The 25,441-nt window shown below is 47.7% G+C and overlaps 1 protein-coding gene across 1 annotated transcript; it reads left to right on the forward strand.

Annotated features, from left to right (window-relative positions):
- The first annotated feature begins 13,952 nt into the window (after positions 1 to 13,952).
- Positions 13,953 to 25,028, forward strand: CCNB3 (cyclin B3). Its single transcript, XM_056859610.1, has 11 exons — positions 13,953 to 14,050; positions 14,426 to 14,509; positions 14,860 to 14,978; positions 16,630 to 16,726; positions 17,832 to 17,936; positions 18,205 to 18,297; positions 19,271 to 19,408; positions 20,565 to 20,720; positions 22,201 to 22,350; positions 22,545 to 22,675; positions 24,895 to 25,028. The coding sequence occupies exons 1-11, from the start codon at positions 13,961 to 13,963 to the stop codon at positions 24,983 to 24,985; spliced, it is 1,254 nt and encodes a 417-aa protein (XP_056715588.1). The 5' UTR covers positions 13,953 to 13,960; the 3' UTR covers positions 24,986 to 25,028.
- Positions 25,029 to 25,441: the final 413 nt, after the last annotated feature.

A 25,441-nucleotide genomic window follows, 5' to 3' on the forward strand; every position in this document is an offset into this window, starting at 1 on the left:
TAATTAGCATGGCAGGATGCACTTGCTGTTAGCTATCAGCAGGGCATCAGCTTCGGTGCCATGAATGACGGATTCCAGAGGGGTCACTGTTGCAGCCAACTCCACCAAGAGCCTTATGGTGCCACAAAGACACATAGATATACTGTGTCAGAAGATTTCACGGCTTAAAACAAACTTCATCACCTGCATGAAGTGCTATCCATAGTTGATAAGTACAGAGCAGGGGAATTGTGCAAAACCAGCTTAGAAAAAAAAACCATTTTGCCATAAAAATACAAAAATGTTGTATTTTGCATTCAAATGCTCACTTTTTGTTGTTGGGTGAAGTCTGTAAAGCCTTGCTGGTTACAGTCCAATGTATATTTCAGTCTTGAAAGCACTGTGATCATAGTTGTGTTTGAATGTGACTCAGAACCCTGGCATTTGTATGTGAGCTACCTTTCGCTTAGGTTGATGAAGAATTCTCTATAACTCATTAACATGCACCTTGTTGGACCAGCCAAAATTGTTCCAGTAAAAGACTTGATAAAGATAATTTTAATATATTGTATTAAATATGTATATTTAATGTATATTAATATACATTAAAGTATTATAGCAGCAACTTTTATACCAAACTTCATAGGTAATGTAGCCACTCAAGAACTAAATATGTGGGCAGTCTTAGAGAATGGAGTCAGAGATGTCTCTCTGATTGGTATTTATGCCCTTTCAGTACAGTTTTTGTGGAGAGAAGGATTAACCTTTTCCATTTTGCCCAAGGAAGAGTTTTTTTGTGAAGCACAATCTTGCATGTTCTAACAAAATTAAAGAAGAATCTTGTGGCAATTTAAAGACTAACAGAACTGTATTTCAGCAATAGCTTTTGTAGACTAGAACCCACTTCTTCAGATGCTGTGAGTGGATCCCTACTATGCAGACATATCACAGCATCTAACAAGTGGGCTGGCTAGTCCATGAAAGCTTGTTCTGGAATAAAAATGTATTGGTCTTTAACATGCCACGACTCCTGTTTATTTTTCTGCAACAGATTTTGGTCACCCAAAAGTATTGGGGAGGGGCTGTGGCTCAGTGGCAGAGCATCTGCTTGGCATGCAGAGGGTCCCAGGTTCAGTCCCCGGCAACCCCAGTTAAAGGGACCAGGCAAGTAGGTGATGTGAAAGACCTCGCCTCAGACCCTGGAGAGCCGCTGCCGGTCAGAGTAGACAATGCTGACTTTGATGGACCAAGGGGCTGGTTCAGTAAAAGGAAGCTTCATGTGTTCACCCCACTGGAGTTATTCTCATATTCTAAGATCCAGTGAGGTGTAGTGTTTAAAGTGCCAAACGAGCATCTGGGAGACCCAGGTTCAAATCCCCACTCTGTGATGGAATATTGCTGGGTAATTTTGGGCCAACCACGTACTATTAGCCTAACTCACCTCACAGTGTCGTTGTGGGAAGAAAGGAAAGGAAATCAAAGCAAGCTGCTTTGGATCCCCACGGTGAAGAAAGGCATGGGGTAGTCCAGTCTCATCAGATCTCGGAAGCTAAGCAGGGTCAGTACTTGGGAGACTTCCAAGGAAGACTGCAGAGGAACCAACAGCGAACCACCTCTGCTTAATCACTTGCCTTGAAAGCCCCTTGCTATGGTTACCATGAGTCTACTGCAACTTGATGGCACTTTACACATACATAAGCAAAAATAATCTATACAAATTTCTGTTTGTTTTCTTAGACTGTTCGGAGACTACATACAACTAACATACTTCTTAATAGGTTTAGATCCCTCTCTCTATGCTCAGTATTCCATTATGAACCAAACAATACTGTGAATGCGCTGAATACTGTGAATAACGTTTGCACATTAAACTATGCTGTTGACTTCAGGAATGTCCCTTTGCTACAGCATCTAGTTGGTTTCAACAGATGCCCACCCCACCCTGTCCTCAGAGGAGTGCCCCACATGCTGGGGTTGCTCTTTGTCCATCGCAGGGATGGCTGCTTTCCGTTCGGGGCTCATGCACAGTCATGTTCCTCTCCTCTCTGTGATGCAATTGCAAGCCGTTCTGCTGATCCCAGTAAAACAGAATTGGCAAGGAGCCCTTGGCTGAGGGCCAAACATCTGGAGGGCAGCTCTTTTCTGGAGAAAGTTAAGAAAAAAAGAGAGAAGTTGTTTTTTAAGTGGGTGAAACCGATAGAAGAATGGAAGAGGTACAAGTTTCGTTTAATGGTCACCAGACTGGAAAACACCAGTGGATTTTTCCCCCATCACCAAGCATCCATCCCACTCCCAGATGGATGGCCACTTTGCCTTTGGTCTAGTAGCCTTTTCTGAGGCCTATGTGAACTTGCCAACCCCACTTTTATCCTACAACTCCCCATCCACACTGCCAAACAGAGGGGGAGGATCAATGAAGCTGGGGGCTGAGAGGGGCTGGCCTTTCCATCAGCACAGAGCCCCCTGCCCCACACTTCCAGCTGAGGCCTGAGCAGCTAGTGGGAAGCCAACCTGTTATATTGGTGTAGTAGTTAAGAGCGGTGGTTTGGAGTGGTGGACTCTGATGCGGAGAACCAGGTTTGATTCCCCACTCACCCACATAAGTGGCGGAGGCTAATCTGGTGAACTGGATTTGTTTCCCCACTCCTACACATGAAGCCAGCTGGGTGACCTTGGGCTAGCTACAGCTCTTTTAGAGCTTTCTCAGCAGCCCCACCTACTTCACAGGGTGTCTGTTGTGGGGAAGGGAAGGTGATTGTAAGCTGATTTGATTCTCCCTTAAGTGGTAGAGAAAGTCAGCATATTAAAACCAACTCTTCTTCTTCTTTGGGTTGGGTCTTCAAGTGTGGCAGGTCATGCAGAGAAAGGAAAAGGGAGGTGGGCAGTGCAGAACCCTCAGGGGGAGGTTTCGAGGCATCATACAAGAGAGGCCTTGGCAAGCTGGCTGCTAATGAGCAGGCTGAGGCACATGACCACAGTCTTGCTCTTGCGGGCCAAGTGCAAACATTAGTTTACTGTGGGGAAACTGAGCCACCGGTTTAGCACATCCAACCCAATGGAGTCCACAGTCTTTCTTCTCTTTGCCTGTGCCTACCAAGCAAACCATTCTTTCCCTCAGGTAGAGGCAAACAGCTGAGGTTAGATTTTAAAACATTTTTATTTTAAATTTGGAGGGTGGTACTCCTCTGGACGATCCTGCAAAGGACTTGGTCAATCATTACTTAACATCTGGTCTTCCTTTTGTTTGCACAGGGGCCTCGGTTAGCCTGTTTACTCAGCATTACTGCCAGCCCACCATGTTGACAGGGCAATGAATGTGTATGTGTGGGGGGGCATACTTTAATCCCTGCACAACACCTTGCCACCCTAGGGGTGGTTGTGGTTTTCCAATGGGAAGCTGTGGCCAGATGAAGACCCGCTGAACCAGATCCCTGAGGGTTTTTGAGGCCTTCAAGTCTCCTCGCTGTAGTTGCTGCCACCCATTGCAACATGATCCCTATCTCAGGGCAATGGCTCACAACACGTACAGCATGGCCTCTCAAGTGCCAGGAGGAGCTCAGCCTTTGGCCTCTTACCTGATAACTCCCTGGAGGAATCACATGTGTGTTTATTGTTGTTGTTTTTAAAAAATGTCTATTGCAGGTGATTTCTCCACATCTGCATACAGGAGTGATACTCCACATTGACGAATAGCAAATCTGTGACTCATGGCCAGAACAACAAAGTCTTTGAACAGGAGGTCTGGCAAAAGAGAAAGGTGTGTTTTTATTATGGTCTGTAAAGCAAACAAACCACAATAACAAAACGCCCAGAGTTTTTAAAATTGTAATTGTAATGTTATTTAGATTGTTTCCATTTTCAAAATCTTTTGCAGCCAGGGATATTAGAGCTTTACAAGGAGCAGTTAGCCTCCATATTCAGGGCCAACTTGATCCTCAGTGTGAAGACAGGAAAAGCCATTTTGTGTTAGCTTTTAGCTTATCATCACTATTCTCCATTTTGAATGCCTAGAAACTGCTGCCTTGTAGTTGTAGAAGCCTAGCAGAGACCATGGATAACAAGATGCACCTGTAGCCTGTTACCAGGCAGATAAGACTTTGTTATTTTCTTTGCCAGTGTGTCTTTAAGATTACTGTACTCGCATTTTAATTAATTTTGACTTTTTATTTCTTAATAAACCTTTTCATGTAAAAGGTGGTTTGAGTTATTTGACCTGACTCGGTTACGTTACAACACGGCTGGGGCTCTGGAGAGGGCAGCCAGTCGTGATCCTCGGGCACTCAGAAGCAGCTGTTGTAGGGGGCACCTTGGAGCTGGTCAGCACCCCTGCTGCTATGCCTGGCAGATAGGGCTTCTCTTTTGAGAAGTCAGGGTGGTTCTGCTATGCAATTCTTCAGGCAGTGAAGGAAGGAAGGCTGGATGCAAAAAGACTGGCTACCTTAGGACTGGCCCAGATAGCATTCTGGGTTTACTTTTCTGCACTGAGCAGGAACCTAGTAATCCAGTGGGAGGGCTGAAATGTGACCACTGTCAAGGTCAGAACTGCAAATCAATTCCTCTATGGCAGCCAGAAATATAGGATTGTCCAGGAGACAGTCTCAGTCTCCGGCACCCTCTTCCCTGTCTCAAAGTTCCCCACTCTCCAGCATACCAGAAAGCAGGTTGGGAGGCAGCTAGAGCATTGTAAGCAAAAGGCTTGTGCCAAGTCATACTGAACATGCCATGGAGCATGCCTGTCAGCCAGGTGGTGTTATGATGACCCAGAAATCATTCTTCTCTGTCACTGTTCCATCCACAGGGTCCTGTCCTGCAGAGTTTTGAAAGGCAATTCAGGATTCCAGATCTGGACCCTTGGAAGAGGATATTTTGATAGCCCATTGTGAAGCGATTGCCAGATTCTTTCCTGATAAAAATGCTCTCATCCAGCAGTTGGACACCACTGGATCTAAAGGATCATCTGCTGCCATATGAGTTGAGATCTTCTTTTGAGGCCCTACTCCAGGCGGTACCACTCTATCAGGCCTATCTCTGACCACCAAAGTTTCCCACTAGCTCAGGATGGACTTTTTTTTGACACTATCATTCTTATGAAGTGATCCTGAAAAGTTCTGTCCTTGTTTAGCAATTCTGGTGAGGAGCAGGGCTGTGTGCTTGCTTACACGGGCAATCTATACCTTGCACAAAGTCTGTCCACAGTAAAGAGGCATAGAGACTCTCCAAGCAAATGAAGAAATAAACGTGAGGAAATGGGTTATTTAAAGAAGGAGCTTGTTGTCAGTTGGTGAACTTAAAAACAACTCTGCATATGTGATCGACACGTTTCTGATGCTCTCAATGCATAGCCAATGACTATACAATGACTGTAGTCAGGAAAGAGCAGGGTATAAATCTAAATAAATAAACAGACACAAAGAACTAATAAGCCACATTATACTGGGAATCTGTAGCTGGACCACCAACCTTAGCTTTTAAAAGCAGCTGAGAGAGAGAGAACCCTTTTTATTATGATTGACCCAAATTACACTAAACAGCATGGAAACTTTCGACTTCTCCAAAACTCTTAATCATACTGGGTGTTTTTTTTTACGTGGTGGGGAGACCTGAAAAATCTCTCCACCCTTTTTCTGTTTCTGTTTTTTAAGATCCAGCCTGATAAAGAGTTCGGGAGAACTCAAAAGCTCACACCCACTTTTGTGTAATTTTAATTGATCTTAATAAAAGGTCTCACATAGCTTTCGTTTGGGGATTTTTCTTTGGACCACTGTGGCTATCTGGAATTTATGTCTGCTGAGTGAGGGAGGGCTGGATCAGAGCTCTGGCACTGGGGAAAGAGGGACTAATTCTCCCTCTTCCTCATTATTTCCCCTGATTGAAAATGCCTCTTGGGCTGCAATTAGCTCAGGTAGGGGGGAAAGATGGCATCTGTCTTTGTTCCTTACTGGTGCTATTCAAAGACTGAGGGGCTATTTTTTTATTCAAAAAATGGCACAGGAGGTAAAGAGTTAAGTCTCCTTTCCCCAGGGCTGCAGCCCCAATTTACCCCCCCCCATACCTGCTTTTTAAGGCTCAACAAATCCATTGGGGGGTTAAATCTGGCTCCCTGAGTCCTGGATTTGGCTTTGAAATACACGTGTCTACTTGGGCTTGGCAAGAGGGTGACAAATGTTTTTATAGTTTCTGAAGAAATTACCAATTCTCCATTCCTTTCTCAGAAGCTCTACCTATCTAGCTGTAGCCCTGGATAAGGAATCTTATCCAATGTGATGTAGTGGTTAAGAGCAATGGTTTGGAGTGGTGGACTCTGACCTGGAGAACCGGGTTTGATTCCCCACTCCTCCACATGAGCAGCGGAGGCTAATCTGGTGAACTGGATTTGTTTCCCCACTCCTACACATGAAGCAGTTGGGTGACCTTGGGCTAGTCACAGCTCTCTTAGAGCTCTCTCAGCCCCACCTACCTCACAGGGTGTCTGTTGTGGGGAGGGGAAGGGAAGGTGATTGTAAGTTAGTTTGATTCTTCCTTAAGTGGTAGAGAAAGTCAGCATATAAAAACCAACTCCTTCATCATCTTGATCTTGGGAGGTCAGGAGTGGGTGGGGAAACAAGGCCCGTCCACTAGAACTAGGGGTGTGGAAACAGGAGCTGGTGGGAATGTGCCGAGGTTGGAGGGCAGACTCCAAGACTCCAGGGTCCATGAGGCAGAGGGCGGCGCTTGTAATACCATAGAGGCCCTACACAAGAAAGCCTTTGCGTAGGGCTGACTGGAATGCAACGAGTGTAATCAGAAGCAGATGTCTGGCTGTTTTCTCCCCATTGGGAGGTAGCGGCCTTCGAATCAGGAGATCTGCCTATGCTGAGAGACGCAGCTGCCTATGGGGCAGGAAATTGCAGCCCCCTTTTTCTGTGTCTTCAGGGCCTTTAAGGTCAGGCATGAAACAGACATCACCCACCCACACGCCAGCCACCACTCAGTCATTTATGTCTGGCTAACTGCCATTTGGACTTTCAGAGGGCTAAGCGAAAGGCAACGATCTAAGACAAAAGCCTTTCTTTATTAACAATCAGGCCCCTTGCAGTGCAAAGGATTCCCAGTCGTTCCATCTTTCCTGCCTTCAAAATATAGCCCCACACATCCTGCCTTGAGAGGCTGACCCCTGTTGCACACTACCTCAGGAATTCCTTTCTTGGCTGGGTCTGGGCAAAACGGCACCATCGACGGGGAATAAATTAAAAACAAACAGAGGAGAGATATCCACAAGGCTGCCTCCTGGATAACAGAGATGGCGCGGCTGACTTTTCAACTAGAAATCCCAGAAACTTCAGCAGTGTGATGACAGCAGCTGCCATACCCAAGAAGTTAATTCTGTGGAGATCTTGACCACAGCTTTTCCTCCTGATGCTGGGGTTTCATCTCCATCCTTCTCTTCTCTGCTCCCCTCAGCAAGTTCCTGGTTGCTTTTACTCCCTGTTGCATCTGTGCTGCCAAATAAGCCCCAACCAGCTGCATCTTAGCTCAGATCCATCCCTTCTCCAAGACTCAAGAACTGATTGACTTTCCCCTCTGCCAAGAGAGGGGCCTTGCTCAGCATTCGACCCCTGGGAGGATCAGGAAACCAGCATTTCCAGATGTGATGACCTGGAGATTGCTGCCAACTCTGGGGGTCTATGGGGCTGCATCATTTGGAATACTGTGTGCAGTCCTGATCACTGTATCTCAAAAAGGCTATTGCAGAGCTGGAAAAAGTACAGAAGAGGGCAACCAAAATGACTGAGGGGTTGGAACACCTTTCCTATGAGGGAAGGCTAAAGAGCCTGGGATTTTTCAGTTTAGAAAAGGAGATGACTAAGTGGGGTTTATAGAGGTTTATAAAATTATGCACAGGATAGAAGAAGAGTTGGTTTTTATATGCCGACTTTCCCTACCATTTAAGGGAGACTCGAACCGGTTCCCTTCCCCTCCCCTCCCCACAACCGACACCCTGTGAAGTAGGTGAGGCTGAGAGAGAGTGACTTGCCCAAGGTCACCCAGCTGGCTTCGTGTGTAGGAGTGGGGAAACAAACCCAGTTCACCAGATTAGCCTCTGCCGCTCATGTAGAGGAGTGGGGAATCAAACCCGGTTCTCCAGATCAGACTCCACTGCTGCAAACCACTGCTCTTAACCACTGCTCCCTCTCCTAAAATACTAGAACTCAGGGGCACCCAATTAAATTGATGGGCAGTAGATGCATGACAGACAAAAGGAAATATTTCTTTATGCAATGAGTGATTAAAACATGGAATTCACTGTCGGGATGTAGCAACAGCCACAGGCGTAGACAGCTTTACAAAGGGATTAGACAGATTCATGGAGGAGAGGTCTATCAGTGGCTACTAGCTATGGTGACTAAAGGGAACCGCCACCTTCAGAGGCAGTAAACCTCTGAATACCAGAGCCAGGAGTCAACATTAGGGGACTCTGTGCCATTGTTGGACCTCCAGAGGAACTGGTTGGCCACTGTGAGACAGGATGCTGGACTAGATGGACTACTGGTCTGATCCAGCAGGGCCCTTCTTATGTTGTGAGATTTGTATTAATCACAGACAGCTGTGCATAGGCATTGGCCTGGAACGTCAGTTCTCTCTGTTTTAAGGTCTATAGGTCTCACAGCAGTGGTTGCAGAATTGGAGAGGGTGTTTACAAAATTTTTCAGGTGCCTCGGTCTGGGTTAACAGGGGCCTGAATTCTGCTCTGAGCTCTTTGGAAGCAGACATCAGAGGCCATTCCTTCGCCTCTGCAAGGATAACTCAAAACACTTCAGCTTTCTTGAGCATCCTGAGTCAGTTTGATTTTGCTACCCACTGCAGAACCAAGGAGCTAAAAAAAGAAGCCAGCCTTGGTCAGACACACAGCACACATCTGGATTGTGGGCCTTTTGCGGTTAGGCAGGCAGGCTTGCTGGGCTTCTTCTCTCCCCCCCCCCCCCACGCTTAGCCTGCAGTGCTGCTGGCCCAGCTCACCCATCTCCTGCTGCTTGCTCAATCTTTATCCCTTCGTTCTCTCCTGCTTCCCTCGTGGTAATGCTGCTGGCCTCCTGCTCATCACCCTCTCAGGTGCTGCTGCCACTTTGCTGCTACAAGCAGCTACACCGGACAGGCTGACAGTCACACAGTCTGAGCATTGTGTTTCAGCATCATCTGCCACATTGCAGGAAATCCTGGGCCAAATGACTTCAAAGCATGTATTTATTTAGTTATGGATTTTTATCCCATCCTCAATCTCTGCCAAAGCTGGACTCAGGGCAGCTAGCATCATATAAAATACATAAAACAACAATATAATACAAAATTCAATCAAATTTAAAACCAAATTTTCTAAGAATAAAACAGGTAGGCACCCATATGTCAGCTAGGGTTTCCAGGTCCCTCTTCACCATCGGTGAGAGGTTTTGGGGCGGAGCCTGTGGAGGGTGGGGTTTGGGCAGGGGAGGAACTTCAATGTCATAGAGTCCAATTGCCAGAGCAGCCTTTTTCTCCAGGTGAACTGATCTCTATCGCCTGGAGATCAGTTGTAATAGCAGGAGATCTCCAGCTAGTACCTGGAGGTTGGCAACCCTAATGTCAACACACAGGGCTGCTACTGGCCCAGGGATAGCAGCCAGGATCCCCACAGAAATCTCAATTGGCATGAAAGCCTATATTGGAAGAAGTGATCCTTCATATATGCAGGTTCCAGTTTGTGTTGTAGCCGTGTCAAACATGGCAACAACCCTATACATGTTTGGCCCTCTTTTATCATTCTGAATTAGCCTGGTCAGGAGTGAACAAGAACAGCTGCTTAATCCAAATCTGCAACATTATGATATACCAAACACATACCCCTCCCCATGCAGATGCAAGTTCTTGTATTCCTTGTGTGATTGGGCTGGCCCTGATCTCTTTTGCTTTCTGCTCCTTTTTCTTTTCTTGTTGAGAGCCAGAGTGGAGTCACGGAGAAAGTACCCTGGGCAGAAGCAGATCTAAATCTCCACTCCGCTCACTCTCTCTCTGACATTAAAGATGTGCCATGTTGGTGAAACCCAGCGGCTGGTAGTGATGAGGAGGGAAGGCCTTAGCCTTGTAGGGAAGCCGCCCCTTTGGCCCCCTCCCCACTCTGCAGCCCATAAGAGGCCAGCATCTCCTGGAAGTCGTTCAGGGGGTGTGATGCTAGTATACAACTCCAGGGCAGCAATGCACTTTAAGCAAAGCCTCTGTCTGTGCAGGTGACACAGAGAATGCATTACAGGTAGAAAACAACAGTAGGGGAAGGGCTGGGGCTCAGTGGTAGAGCATCCGCTTGGCATGCCAAAGGTCTCCTGTTCAATCCTCGGCATCTCCAGTTAAAGGGACTAGGCAAGTAGGTGATGTGAAAGACCTCTGCTTGCCGGAGACCCTGGAGACCCACTGCCGGTCTGAGTAGACAACCCTGACATTGAAGGGCCAAGGGTCTGATTCAGTATAAGGCAGCTTCATATCTTCATGTGTACATCTTTCATGGCCCTTCATCACATTGAAAATCAAGTTCTTGGGCAATCATTAAAGGCATTCAGAAGCAGCAAATGAGTAAAAGGGCAGAGTGTCTGCAGACTGTGTCAGTCTCAGGATGGTAAAGAGTTAATTATAGTTGTTATGGTGAAAATGAAAAATGAAGGGAATGCAAAGAATACTGCCTGATTGAGGCCATTCAATGCAAACATTTGCTTGATCATCAAAACAAGGTCTTTCAATATGTGAGATTGGAAAGAAATGTAAAAAACAAGACTGAAGGAAAGACACAATAAAGATAGAGAGTTTTCTCAAAGCACTTAAAACTGAGCTGTGCACAAGATCCTGTTAAACCACCTATCCATGTTTTGTGGATTGCAAACATACCTGCAACTGGTATTTACAAAGTGGGTACTTATTTGTTTCCTGAAAAGGATTACAAATCTTGTTCTGACATTCACTCAAAATGCAATAATAAGAACAGAGCATAAGAACACAGGGGTAGTCATAACGCATCAGACTAGTGGTCCATCTAGCCCAGGATCATTGTTTCTAACAGTGGTCACAGGGATGCCCACAAGAAGGGCCCACAGACAACAGCCTTCACCTCCGGAGTGCTCTCAGCATCTGACAATCAGAGGCATTCTAATTCTGCCTCTGAACCCAGAGGTGTCTTTTGGCAATCACTTGCAAATTTCCTGGATTGGTTTTGTCTTGGGAATGCTCGAGGCAAGGAAGGCCCAAACACACTTTGTCGGATTCAAGTAGGCTCAGTGTGACCACATTTTCAAACTTTTGCACTCAAGGAAAGGGGGGGGGAGGGGAGACAGGGACATTGTAGGCAGTAAGTAAACAAGCTGAATTAAATGGCCTTATGACCCAGCCCACAGGAAATATAACAGGGATACAAAATGAAACATTTTACTTTGCCAAGAACCAATAAATATGTATTCGGCTGCTATAATATTTCACAGATTTAAATACTAATGGCAAAGTTTTGTGCCACCACACCACTGTAGATGGTGCTAAACCATAGAACCGGCGGTTTAGCTCTTCACCTGTATTGTGTATGTGAAAGCAATTTGGCTGCTGTTCTGCCCACAACAGTCTGCTTTAAAAGAACTGAATCCAGAGGGATCTAAGCAGCGTTAACTATGCTCAGGACTGCAGCCTATGACGCCCTCTGGTGGAAAGACAACCTAAACAAGCGAGGCGGTACTCCTTTCGACTCGACCCATGTTCCAGATGCTGAAATGGGCAGTTTTTGAGTGACAGCCCTGCTGTCAGTGGCATTTGACCCGAAATGAATCGCACCCCTGGCAAAGTGACATGCATGTGGTGACCCTCTTCTGGTGTCAGCTTTTCTTTATCTTCAGAAAACGCATGTCACCCATTGCCAGGCCCTTTCCTCCTAAATTTAAGACTAAGAAACACGCGGGACAGTTTCCCATGCGACCTTGGGCTATTTACGCAGGGGAGGTTTTGCCGCTCTCTAGATGCCCATTTTCTCCATCCGAATTCTCAGAACTCAACAATAAGCCCCCCTGCAGAGCTTTGAGAATTCAGACGGGGGAAATGTGCATCGAGAAAGCGGCAAATCCAAGGCAAAACCTCCCGGGCATAAATGACCCCAGTTTCGCGGAAGAAATGGCACACTTCCGCCTTGTGGGTCGTTAAACGCGTGCAAATGAGTGTGGTTCAACACGCGTGTAGGATCATCCCACGAGATTGCGGGTGGTTGAAAGGCGACCTCTTTCCAGCCATGTTGCATTTGATGCTGAAGCCACTTGGCAGTTAAATCCAGCGTGCGCGGCCTTTTTCTGCGCGTGGACACGGAAGGGAAAGTGCGAATCGGCTCATTTCGCCACCTACGCGCAGGAATCCAACAACTGCCTGCAGGAAACTGGCTACCATGTAACTTCGGAAGCGCCCGATGAGAAGTTCCCCGAAAAAGCTCAGGCACTGCCCTTCTCCGTCCCTCCAAGCGTCGCAGAAAGCAACGGGACATGGGCGCGCCGTCCCTTTAAGAAAAAGTCGCATTCTGCCGCACTTCGGCCAATCCGAAGCTGCCCTTTCAAGCAGCAGCTGCCCTTCCAGCCGGGACCGCCGCCAATGGCTTCCTATTGGCTGCGAGAGACGGTTTTTAAAAATCTTTAGGCACCGCCCTTAGCAACGCATTCCTCCCAGCTCTCGGATTGGCTGCCGCGGAGCCAATCGACGGCCGCCCTCTGCCAATGTAGCAATTTTCAAATTCCCACTTTGTGCTGCTGCAGATCGAGTAAGGCGAGTGGAAGAGCCGGGCGGCGGTGGTAGGTGGCCTCGATCCTTTCGGGGAGGGTGGTCAGTCGGTACACCGGCTCGAGGGACCAAGGAGGGTAGGGGGTGGCCTCGCCTGATCCCTTGCGCCAGGAGGCTGTTTCCAGTTCCCCACCCCCGACCCTGGATCCCTTCTCCCTAGCACTGTGCAAGGCTGCCTCGCTTCCGTTGCTTGTCCCGATTCACGACCCATTGCTGCAGCAAAGTATCTCCTCCCTGTTGGTTGCCACTGCCCTCTTGCCTTACTGCTACGGAGTGGGTGCGGTAGTCGGCCTTTTTGCCTTTGGGGAAATCCACCTTCCTCCTTATTGAGTCTTGCAGCCAACGTGGTCTTTGCCTTGGCAGGGTTCTGAGTACTAGGTAGAAATCCAGCTGGTGTTTAACTGCTGGTGGGGCAGCTGGATCTATGTTCTTCAGGTATCTGGTGGTGACAATGGTGCCTTTCTCTGCATGGTTTCAGGTGTGTAGATGTGTTGGCCTGCAGTAGAAGAAAAAGATTTAAGTCTAGTAGCACCTCGAGAGCCAGCGTGGTGCCATGGTTAAGAGCGGTGGTTTGGCATGTGGAGTCTGATCTGGAGAACCGGGTTTGATTCCCCACTCCTCCACATGAGCGGCAGAGGCTAATCTGGTGAACTGGATTGATTTCCCCACTCTTGCACATGAAGCCAGCTGGGTGACCTTGGGCTAGTCACAGCTCACTCAGCCCCACCTACTTCACAGGGTGTCTGTTGAAGGGAAGGCGATTGTAAGCCAATTTGATTTTTCCTTGAGTGGTAGAGAAAGTCGGCATATAAAAACCAACTCTTCTTCTTCTTAAAGACCATGATTTCCAGGGTATATGCTTTGGAGAAGTCAAAGCTCCTTTTGTTAGGTATGTCAGGTATCTGAAGAAGGGAAGCTTTGACTCTTGAAAGCTTACACTCTGGAAATTTTGTTGGTCTTCAAGATGCTACTGGACTTGAATCTTGCTCTTTTCTCTGCCTGGGCAGCTTTCTGCCTCTCAGCTGCACCTAAATCTGTTTGTTGGGAGAATAAAGGCATACCCTGGAAGTGGTTTGGTGGGTGGCAAAGGCATTGGCTGGTTGTGCTTCCTGGTTTTGACTGACCCTTTCCACATCTGTTTCCTATATCCAGCTTTGCTTTGGTGGGCTTGAAAACAGACAGGATGCCAGCCCCACGCAATACCAAGGCAGCAGGGAGCAAGCAACCCTACACGAGCAGAGCGCCAGCTGTGGAGAATGCCCAAGCTAAGAAGGTGAATGGAACCTCTGGGGTCCCTTTTTGCCCTCTGGGTAACCAGGATTTGTATCTTCAGCCCTTCCTCCCCTGGGGCAATCTTTTGGCAAGGGCAAGCCATTCTATACTGTGGGCCAAGAGATGGGCTGAATGTGGTGTCATTGGCTTGCGGTAAGACCTTTGGAGAACAGCTACAGATGGATGATAAAAAATGAAACTCCTAGTCTGGGATGTTTCTGGGAAGCTGCTGGCAGAGCTTCTCTGGAAACTGGCGCTCCTGTGCCTGCCAGGATCTCCGGGTCTCCTGAAGGGGGTCTTGGCATTGAGGTGAAGGCCTGTCACAAATGTAGGTACTCTGAACAGATTACCCAACTTCTCTTTTTCTCCATCCTAGGAGGAAAGCTGTCAGGCGAAGAGATCTCCTTCCTCACCACAAGGTGCGCCCAAAAAGCGTTCTGCCTTTGGAGATATTACCAATGTAAGTAGGGGCCTCTGCCGTTTGGGGTGTGGTGTGGAAGTCCACATTTACACATGCTTCCAAAGCAGCTTTGAGCACATAGACAGATTACTGCTGCCTTGGTCTCTCTGACATCTTCCATTTCATTTATTAAATTTATACCCCGCCCTCCTCCAGCAACGCTTGCTTGGCTCTGCAAGGCTTTCGCCATCTTTTCAGGTGTGAATGAAGAAAAGCTGGGATGCAGAACAGCCTTTTTGAGAACTGACAGAAAGCCCCAGCTTCTGAGTAGGCATAAACTGTACAGATAGGCAAAGGCAGTAGTAGGGTCTGCTTCCTTCACTAATAACCTTGTGGTCTCTCCTTTGTAGGCTCACAAGATTCAACATGTATTAGGAAAGAAGGAGACAGCAAAGACGGCTTCCAAAAAGGCCCCGAAGGGATCGGTTGTGTTGGGCGTTGAAAAGAACAATGAGATTAACCTGAAAAAGTGAGGTCACAAGTGTGTTGGTTTGTGTTGCGCTTCCTGCTGCCAAGACTCTGCCTCTTCATCTGCTGGTGTCTCTCCTGTGGTCGTGATATTTAGTGCAAGAGAGGCGGATGGGCAGGAGCTGCTGGCGTGTGAGACCTTGCCAGACCTAGCTGTGAACCATGGCCACTGGTCTCCTGGGCTCTGGAGGACTTCCAGCTGTCAGCAAGAGGAAGAAGGCATATGTGGTTTGGATTGGTGGCTGCACGTGTCCAGCTGCCAAGCAGAAAATCCATTGCTCATGCTAATGAAGGAAGCCAAAGCTTCCCTTGCAGAAGGCCAGGGCAGTTTGCTGTTCTTCTATTTTGTATTTTGATAAACTTATGCTGACTGGCGAAGGATTAAGCTGCATTGAGGAAGGGAAGAATTTGAGAGTCCCATCTTGGATTTGTTTGTGTTCACTGTTGAATGCAGCGGTGCTCAAATGCATGTCCCACCTCAATTGCCTACAAATGTTAGGCTCCTTTGCCTTGTCTGTGATCTGCACACCAACTGTATACTTCTGTAGCACTGATTCTGGCCTCTGGGAAAAAAAGCAGGGAAAAACATCCTTCCAGAGGAGCTAGCTTCAAAGCCAGTAGCACCATAGAGACCAATAAGATTTTAGGGATATAAGCTTTTGAGAGTCGAAGCTCTCTTAATCTCCCCTGCCTCTTCCCCTGCCCCCCCCCCGCCTCTTTTAATTTTAATTTTTTAAATTAGAAAAGCATGGGGGGGGGGAACTCCTATGAAATGTTTTATTTTTTTAGAATAAGTAAATGCTTCTCAAGACAAGGTTTTTTATATTCAAGATGTTCTCAGACATTTTCATGCTATACTTTTTCAGTTTTTCCAATGAAATTTTTAGGGGAGGGACCTCTCTTCTTAAATGAAGAATGTTTTGTTTTACAAAGCCTTATACTCTTCCCAGATGTATAGCATGCAAAGGTCTGAAGACTCTCATTTTTCACAATAGAAAAATTGAGAAATGTTCAGGAGTACTGAACAAAAAACCCTCTTCTATTACAGACATATGCACAATTTTCAAGAATATTTTTGTTTTAAATAATTTTGATGATTTATATGCTGTAATGTGTTTAACGATATTAAATGAAAGAGTTCAGTATTTTCAATGCTATAAACTTTAGTTTGAATATCCAAAAAAATGCTAGTAGTTGTACCTACATGATTCTATCAGAGTTTCTGTCCAAATAATATAGTTTGTTTACTATAGAATTTATTTTCTACCTTCCATTTTTATTTTTCCAACTTCTCAGATGGCAAAAATTAAAGATACACTTGCTGTGGTAGCATAGGGTATAGCAAGTTGCAACTCTTTCTCAAGTATTTTTCTTGTCGAAATTGAAGAAGGTATTTATACTTTAAAGCCCATCAATATGCCAAATAGTGCAATTTCTCTATTGTAAAATCAGTTTTAAAATGTTTAGGTTTGATAGGAAAGTAAAAATGGCATATATTTCAATTTTCCCCAAACTTTTCTGGAGTTTTTTTGCCCTCTGGGGAAAACTCACTTGCGTACTCTAGGAAGCAAATGCTGATGGGCTGCAGTGCCCCACCAGTAGCTGATTTATCTGGATATTATCCATCCCTAACCCAGTTCTGCCTCTTCCAGATCAGTGAGCAAGGTTCCCTCTGAGGATACACCCGCTGAGAAGGTTCCAAAAGAGAAGGAGGACCTGTCACAGACTCCAGCGGATGAAGTGGCTTTGGTACAGGGAAGCAACCATTTTTGATAGTTTTGTGGCTCATGGAAGCTAAGGAGCTTGTGGGTGGGTGGGAACGGGGGAGGGATGTCAATGATAGAACTTTTGTTCTGGACAGATGGCTGTATTTGTTCTTGGCAATACTGAGTGTGTGAGAGTATACTTGTAGCATCTGTTTATCTTAATGCCCCCCTTCATGGGGGAGCCTGGCTGAGCCTTTGGAACCTGGATTTTTCTGGTTTCTAATTAGTTCCTCCTCGTTCCATCAAACCATTATCTGCAGTGTTCTCACACCTGATGGGTGACTTGAGCTGTAGTCCCTTTGAGAGAATTCTTGGGCCATGACGAAGACTTATGTGGTGAGCCTTTAACACTATTGATGCACTTCTTCCCTTAACTGAAGAGTGCCCTAATGTTTTCACACCACTTTGCCTGCATACAGAATCTGCTGGGTCCCTTGTCACTCCTGGCTCAGTCCCCGCCTTTTAGTTGGACCTCCTAGACCTGGCTGTGAGCCCAGTACAGATGGGGCAACTTCAGAGGGAATTCAGAGGATGGTGAGAAAGACTGTAGCTCAGTGGTGGTAGTTCTTCTGCATGGATCAATCCTCAGTTTCCCTGCTAAAAAAGCATCTGGGAAAGTCACAGGCCAGTGAACTGGCTCATACTAGAACAGCAAAGGCCCTGGTTCAAACTGGACTTGTAGTAATTGTATTTCAAGAGACTGTAGCAGTATAAGATAGGGTTGCCAGCTCTGGGTTGGGACATTCCTGGAGATTGTGGGGGTGGAGCCTGCAGAGGGCAGGGTTTGGGGAGGGACCTCAGCGGGGTATCAGGCCGTAGAGTCTACCTTCCAAAGCCGCCATTTTCTCCAGGTGATCTGATCTCTTGTTGCCTGGAGGTCAGTTGTAATTCCAGGAGATCTCCAGACAGCACCTGGAGACTGGCAACCCTAGTGTAAAATGAGCTTCAAAGAGAGAACTTATGAGAAAGCCAGCAAGCTGTCGATAAAACATTCACTTGTTGTTCTCTGGTTTTAGCTGATGGAGGGCAAGATGGCTTATTGAATGTTCGACCTTGATACTTTCTTGAAAAACAAAACTTCCTTCCATGTGCAGGTGAAGCCAATTGAGGACGTAGACAAAGTCCAGCGGGACGATCCTTACGCCAGCGCTGAATATGCCAAGGATATCTTCAACTACATGCGGGAGCGAGAGGTAGCTTGGGGCTGGGTGTTTTGGTGGTTGTGCCCTGGTGCCAGTGTTCAGGCTCTTTAAAAACAGGAAAGTTCCTGAAGGTATGTGGGGAATGAAGCTCCCTTTAAAATCTATTACAGATTTATACTTTGATTTCACGGGTCAGGGATAAATAAGGCCTGGAGTCTCCTGGCTGGACTTTGTGAGTAGGTCTTTCCTGTAGATGCTTTTGATAGCAGCTTGGAGGGCAGCCAGCTGCATGTTTGGCTCTTCTGTTATTTTTCCCCAGGAGAAATTCTTGATCCCGGATTACATGGAGGACCAGCCTGACATCACCAGGGACATGCGGGCCATTCTGGTAGACTGGATGGTGGAAGTGCAGGTGGGTCCCTGTTGCACATCTAAAGCAAGGCCTGTTTGCCGAGCCACGCAACAAAGCCGGAAGTGCATCCATTTGGGGCAAGGTGATCGCTTGGCTGAGCCGATATTGCAGGGTTGAGAAGAGATTCAAGTTCAGCTATACTTAGTAGAGGGGCCGTGGCTCAGCGGTAGAGCATCTGCTTGGCATGCAGAAGGTCCCAGGTTCAGTCCCCGGCATCTCCAGTTAAAGGGACCGGACAAGTAGGTGATGTGAAAGACCCCCGCCTGAGACCCTGGAGAGCTGCTGCCAGTCTGAGTAGACAATACTGACCAAGTGTTTGATTCAGTATAAGGCAGCTTCAGGTATGCTTGTGCTGTGAAAAGGGAAAGAACAAGTGAATGGAAGGGCTGTTTGAGAATGGTGCTAGCTGCCATTAGCAAGTCCTGAGTCATGATACCAGTCCCATGGCCAGCAAGAAGTAGGATAACTCCTCCCCGCCCGCCCCAAACTCTGATTCAGGGCTGGTTTCTTTGGGGAAGGAGTAGTCCAATGCCGAGTGGTGGCCCACGCATAGAGCTCCTGTCTTGGTGAGCTGGTTTGTACCAAGGCTGTCTTGAGCTGGGTTTGCGTTCTGGGAAGCTGCCTGTTACTCCGCCCAGTATTTCTGATGCTGCTGGTCAGAGGGCTAGTGTGTTGCAGTCTAAAAATGGAAGCTGAACATTGAAATCTTGTTCCTAATGGGTGTGTTGCTTCATCCAGGCTCTAGCACCTCTTTATGGTTTGTTGTTTTATGAGAGGGGCTGGAATCTAGTGGCAAAGCACATGCTTTGCGTGCAGAAGAACCCTACATTCAATTCCCAGTTAGAAGCTTCACTGGCAGGCTGGCTGTTAAGAGTCCTCTGTCCCTCTGCCTGGCTCCTCGGAGAACTGCTGCCGGCGAAAGCAGACGGAGCCCTGCGCTGACTCCCATCTTTTATCTCCTGGGCTCGTGTAGGAGAACTTCGACCTCACCCACGAGACGCTTTACCTGGCGGTCAAACTGATGGACCACTATCTGGTGAAGGTGACCAGCATGCGGGACAAGCTGCAGCTCATCGGCTCCACGGCCATCCTCATTGCCTCCAAGTTTGAGGTACGCCCAAGTGGGGCAGGACTAGGCAAGAGGGACTTGAGGGTTTCCATCCTGGTTGCTGGAGGAACATCGGGGCTGCATCTCTCTCCCAAGTTCTGTGGCTTCTGTCATGAGGCTCTGCTGTCTCGTTCTCCATTATCCATCGCTATGGACCTTGGGGCACTGTCTGCAGGCCATGAGGTGCCCCTGCCCCTGCAGTCAGTTCCTACGGTTGCCAGGTCCCCCCTCTCCTGTGGCGGGAGGCTTTTGGGGCAGAGCCTGAGGAGGTCGCACGGCCACACCAGTATCCGTGTGTCACTTTTGTTTTACACCCGAAAGGGCCGCATCACGAGGGGCCTTTTACCACTCAAACTCCCAGTTTGAGTGGCAAAGGGCCCCTCGTGATGTGGCCCTTCCGGGTGTAAACCAGAAGTGATGTGCCACTGTGTGCAGGCACTCGTGCATGTTTGCCTGCCAGCCCTCAGCTGGTCGGCAGGCAGAGGGGTGGGTTGACGGGAGTTTGCCCACCACAACTGAGAACTTGGGAACCCTATCAGTTCCATTTGGCTTTGGGATGGTGGGTCTGGCCTACTCTCGGGCAATATGTTCAGCGATCCAGTGAAGGGGCTTTTCGGAGATGCTGCATAGGGTGGAGCACGTCTGCTTCTCTCTCTCTTTTTTTTTTTTTGAAATCCCCTACAGACAGCCTTTTAGATCTGATCTACTCCCACCCTACTCCTCCGAGTTCACGAATGTGTTCTCTTTGAAAAAGCACATTTCAGAGTTCTGAGGTTTTGCCTGTAATATCAGCCTCTGAACTGTGGCCTCCTGTGTGCCTGTGTGCTCTTGGCTTCAAAAGCCCCAGATCAGAGTCTTCCTGTCCCCTTGAGGATGATGACCCTACTACATTAAAGGGGGTCGTAAGGTTATATTTCGTACAACATATATCACACCCCTTTCCCCTTGCAAACCTACATGATAGCTTACAAATAAGAATACAGTGATTCTACAGCACATAATTTCAATAGGAAAATTGCGTCACAAAAGGCTGCATTAAAATTACAGGCCTTTGAATGTGCCTTCTTTCTATTCAGGGTTTGCCCCCAGAAAAAGGTGTGCTGCCAGTAAGCCTTTCAGAGCCGTCAAACTCTCTCTGACCCCTCCCTGTTCTATGCAGGAGCGTTGTCCCCCCTGTGTGGATGACTTCCTGTACATCTGTGATGATGCTTACAAGAGGGAAGAACTCATCTCCATGGAAATGAGCATATTGCAAACACTCCACTTTGACATAAATATTCCTGTTGCGTACCGCTTCCTCCGTCGGTTTGCCAAGGTGAGTCAGTATTCGGCTGCTGCTTGGGAAATGAGGATATGTTCAGGGTCCACCGTGGAGCACAAGCGTGTGTGTATATGTGTGGGTAACACGACTTCTGAATGCTGCCTTTGCATCTCTGCAAGAGCAGCTGTGCCCTAACTGACATTCCCAGGAAGCCAGATGCTGGTGCTGGTTCACAGATCTGTGGTAGGCTCAAATCCAGCCTGAAGACAGCATCCTCTCTGCACATGAACTATCTAACGTGCGTGTATGTGGGCGAATGCTCCTTCCTCTGACTAGCAGAATGACACAAATGGAACTGGATTGTGCAGCACACTGAGCCAGGCATTACTCAAATGCTCACTAGCCTCACTCTACAACCTTGAGCTCTAGCAACTTAAAAAAAAAAGAAAGCTAAGATTTTGCACTCTGCATCTATAGACACAGCTCTGAAAATATGGACTGAAGATGGGAGAGGAATATAGCTGCCCAATCCTGCTGGGATACAAAGAGGAGTACAGAGGAGGGAAAGAGCTGGTGCCTGGTGTTTCTCCCTTACCCCACACACACCTGCCAAACTGGAAGGGGGGCCTGTGTTCTTGTAGGGCCCGTTATTGTGCATAAATTCTCAGACCCCTTAGAGATGGGGAACCACCCCCTGCTCTGCTGCATAGAGGTAGAATATTTCTAGAAATTCTGAAGCTGAGGGTGTCCCCCCGACTTTTGGAGGGGAAAACCCCAAAGGATTTTAGAAAAATTGGCAACTGAGGGCACTTATCCGCACACATGCAAAACCTCCTTATCAACCTTATTTTACAACTTTTTAAAACATCATGTGCCGTTTAGTGCTTGGCATATAAGATTGTGCTGTTTACCATATTTATGACACTTAAGTGAGAGAAGCGCTGTCGCCTTGCCCCACTATGAGGCAGGCAGTGGGCCTGGGCTAAAGCATGATTGAGCTGGTTCTGTAGACTTCTTAGAGGCATGTCTTGGACCAGCGTGGTGTAGTGGTTAAGAGCAATGATTTGGAGCGGCGGACTCTAATCTGGAGAACCGGGTTTGATTCCCCACTCCTCCACATGAGCGGCGGATGCTAATCTGGTGAACTGGTTTGGTTTCCCCACTCCTCCACACGAAGCCAGCTGGGGGACCTTGGGCTAGTCACAGCTCTCTCAGAGCTCTCTCAGCCCCACCTACCTCACAGAGTGTCTGTTGTAGGGAAGGTGATTGTAAGCCGGTTTGATTCTTCCTTAAGTGGTAAAGAAAGTTGACATACAAAAAAATCAACTTCTCATCTTTCTGCACTGGGAGTGCTGTGGTCACAGAAACAAGGGTGGAGATCAGGAACTGGTTCAAGGGAAGCTTCCTGGTGAGGGATTGTTGCCTTAGTATTACTTGGGACGTGAGAGCGTTTGGGAATACAAAGGAAAAATGCATCCAGGGGATGTTGCCTTATTTTTTTCTGCCCTCCCGCCCCCCATTTGTCCTTTTGCAGTGCGCCCACGCTACCATGGAGACTCTGACACTGGCCCGGTTCATCTGTGAACTGACCTTGCAGGAATATGACTTTGTGCAGGAGAGGGCTTCTCGGTTGGCTGCCAGTTGCCTCCTCTTGGCACTGAAGATGAAGAACCTCGATGGCTGGGTGAGCCTTACCCTCTGAATGGCTGGAGTGGGGGGAGGTTGCTGGAGCCCCTCTTGAGCAGAGCAGATGAGATGCCCAGCGTGGAGGGCTTTTCACGGTAGTGGGAACAGAGCATGCGAGGTCAGCAGCCTCCTTGCTTGGGGCCCTCTCTTTGTGAAGTTGTCCTGGAGTGGATAATTGTTGCTGTGTTACAGAATCTCATGCTGGAGTATTACAGTGGCTACGGCGTCCAAGACCTCCAGTTACTGGTTAAGAAGCTGAACTTCCTGTTGACCTATCAGCATGATGAGCGGCTCAAGGCTGTGCGCAGCAAATACTCTCATAGGTGAGGGTTCTCCTCTCCCTTTTTCTCTCCCCTTGACCTTCATAGAATCAGAGTTGGAAGGGACCATCAGGGTCATCTAGTCCAACCCCCTGCACAATGCAGGAAATTCACAACTAACCCCCACCCCCACCCCCAGTGACACCTACTCCATGCCCAGAAGATGACCAAGATGCCCTCCCTCTCATCTGCTTAAAGTCATAGAATCAGCATTGCTGACAGATGGCCATCTAGCCTCTGCTTAAAAACCTCCAGGGAAGGAGAGCTTAGTACCTCTCAAGGAAGCCTGTTCCACTGAGGAACTGCTCAAACTGTTAGGAAGAATTTTCTAATGTCTAGATGGAAACTCTTTTGATTTAATTTCAACCTGTTGGTTCTGGTCCGACCCTCTGGGGAAACAAAACAACTCGGCACCATCCTCTATGTGGCAGCCCTTCAAGTACTTGAAGATGGTTATCATATCACCTCTCGGTCTTCGCCTCTTCAGGCTAAACATACCCAGCTCCTTCAACCTTTCCTCATAAGACTTGGTCTCCAGACCTTGAGGTGTATAGTGTGTGTGCGTGCACAAAGACGCCTACTTCTAAATGTGCAGTGGTGGTGCACCATGACATGTTAACCTTGCGTGCGTGTAGCAGCATGGTGTAAGTGCTGGAGTGTTGGACTGGGGAAGGGTGACTCAAGTGCAAATCCCTGCTCTGCTGTGGCAACTTGCTGGGTGACCCTGGGCCAGTCACAGCGTAACCCATCGCATAGGGCTTGTAGTAGCAAGGATAAAAATGGAAGAAAAGGAGAAACGTGTTTTCTCCCCACTAGGGATGAAAAGGAGGGTAAATAAATAAAATTGTTCCTAAGTTGCTGATGACTGTAGCTGTTTTGAACAGGGCTAATTAATAATAAACTTAACCAAATCGGCTTTCATTGCCTTGCTTATTAAAGGACTGAAATAGCAACTAAAAGCACCCTCCCTCCCTGCCCAAATGTAAAGGCAAATGTGTGGGTGGGGGGCAAGGTGCTACTTTAAGGAAATATCTGTGAATAAAGCCCAATTGCGGGAGGCTGTGTGGGAAGGGACCGCTGGAGCTCCTTCTGCATCTACTTCCCCATCCTAATAGTATGCTCCTGTATTTTAATAGTTGAAGTGAGTGTCAATGTTGGTGTTAAAAGAAGTCCATCCCATTAAGGCAGTGGTACTCGCTCCCCAGCTGTCGGAGAGCCACATCTACAGTTCCCACCAACCAAAAGAGCCACATGACTATCACATGCCCTGTGTGCCACCCCATCAAATCTGCACATTCAGTACCTATGTTTTAGCTATTTATTTAACTACAACCTTTTTAAGTACCAGAGTACCTCTGCACATGTAGGGTTGTCTTTCCCTACACCGTTGAACCTTAGCCAGCCCTTCTGCATTTGACAAGATTCCTCTGCCTTCCCTTGAAGCTCAGCAGGTCAGGGGAGAAAGTGAGATTGCCAAAGCACCAAGGGGACAGCAAGCTGGCCATGGAGAATTACTGCCACTGGGGCAGCCGCCCACGAAAAGACTCTCCTCCTGTTAGCCAGCCTCCTGAGCGCTAAGAGAGTGCAGAGGCTGCAAAAAAGGGAGAGGAGAGACGCTGTTTTTCCATCCCTGGCACATGGGTTGCAGCTTGGGAAAGTTTTCTGATTACCTGCTCCTCCTCTGGTGGCAGCTGTTTCAAGGTGCCAACCACAAGCCCTACCAGACAATGGCCTTGCCCATTTTTCTAAAGCATAGGTGTACCCCATTAGGGGGAATGGTACTTGGAAGGGCCACAGGTGGCTCCCAAGCCACTGTCACTGTAATCTGTTGCTGGGCAGACTAGAAGCCTTTATGCTAAATGAGAGGTGTATGTAACCCAGTGGTAGAGCATCTGCTTCGTATGCAGGAGGTCACCAATTCAATCCCCAGCCTCCAGTTAAAAGCGTTGGGTAGTAAGTAATCTGGAAGACCTCAGCTCGAGACCCTGGACAGCTTCTGCCAGTCATAGCAGATGACAGCTGAACTTGATTGGTCAGCGGTATGATTCAATGTAAGGCAGCTTCTTGTGTTACAGAAAAAGGGAAAGAAAGATGGAGGAGGAAATAGAGCAAGGGCTTTAAGGACCAACAGAAGAAACGCACCTTGTGTGTTAAATCCTGCCTTGTGTTTTGGCTCCTTGCCTGCAACAACCTGCACAAGATTCTCTCTCTTTGCCTTGCAGGGTCTTCTTTGCAGTGGCCAAGATGCCACCTATGGATATGCTGAAGCTGGAGGACTCTTTGCGTGGGGCCAGCAGGAGGTCTTTGTCGTAAGCCACAGCAAAGCAGCTGGCATGTAAATACTGTGTAAATAAGAGACGGCTCTTAACCCTGAACTCTGTATATAACTTTTTTTTTAATTTGTGGGAGGGAAAAGAACTGAAAAGAAGTGTGTGTGTGTGTGTAGGAGGGGAGTAAAGTAATAGAAAAGCTTTCAATAAAATATGTTGTGATACTTCTTGTCTCCTTGCATGTCACTGCATCCACCTAAGGATACTGTTGGCGAAGCTCTCTTGGTTTTTGAAACCCCCCTCTCAGCTGTGGCCCCCAGCCCTTTGCTGAATCTTGTTTGGTTTCTCTCTTCCTCCCTTGTGCCACTGATAGCACTTGGTGGATGGGTGTAGTTCCTACCTTATGGCTGCCAACATGCCTCCCCCATAGCAGCTGGTGCCTGGTGGGAGGCAGGGAGTCTGTAGAAGTACCAAATGGGGGTGTTGCTGAGCGACAGGT

This window comes from Euleptes europaea, chromosome 13 (assembly GCF_029931775.1).
Source record: "Euleptes europaea isolate rEulEur1 chromosome 13, rEulEur1.hap1, whole genome shotgun sequence".
NCBI lineage: Eukaryota > Metazoa > Chordata > Lepidosauria > Squamata > Sphaerodactylidae > Euleptes > Euleptes europaea.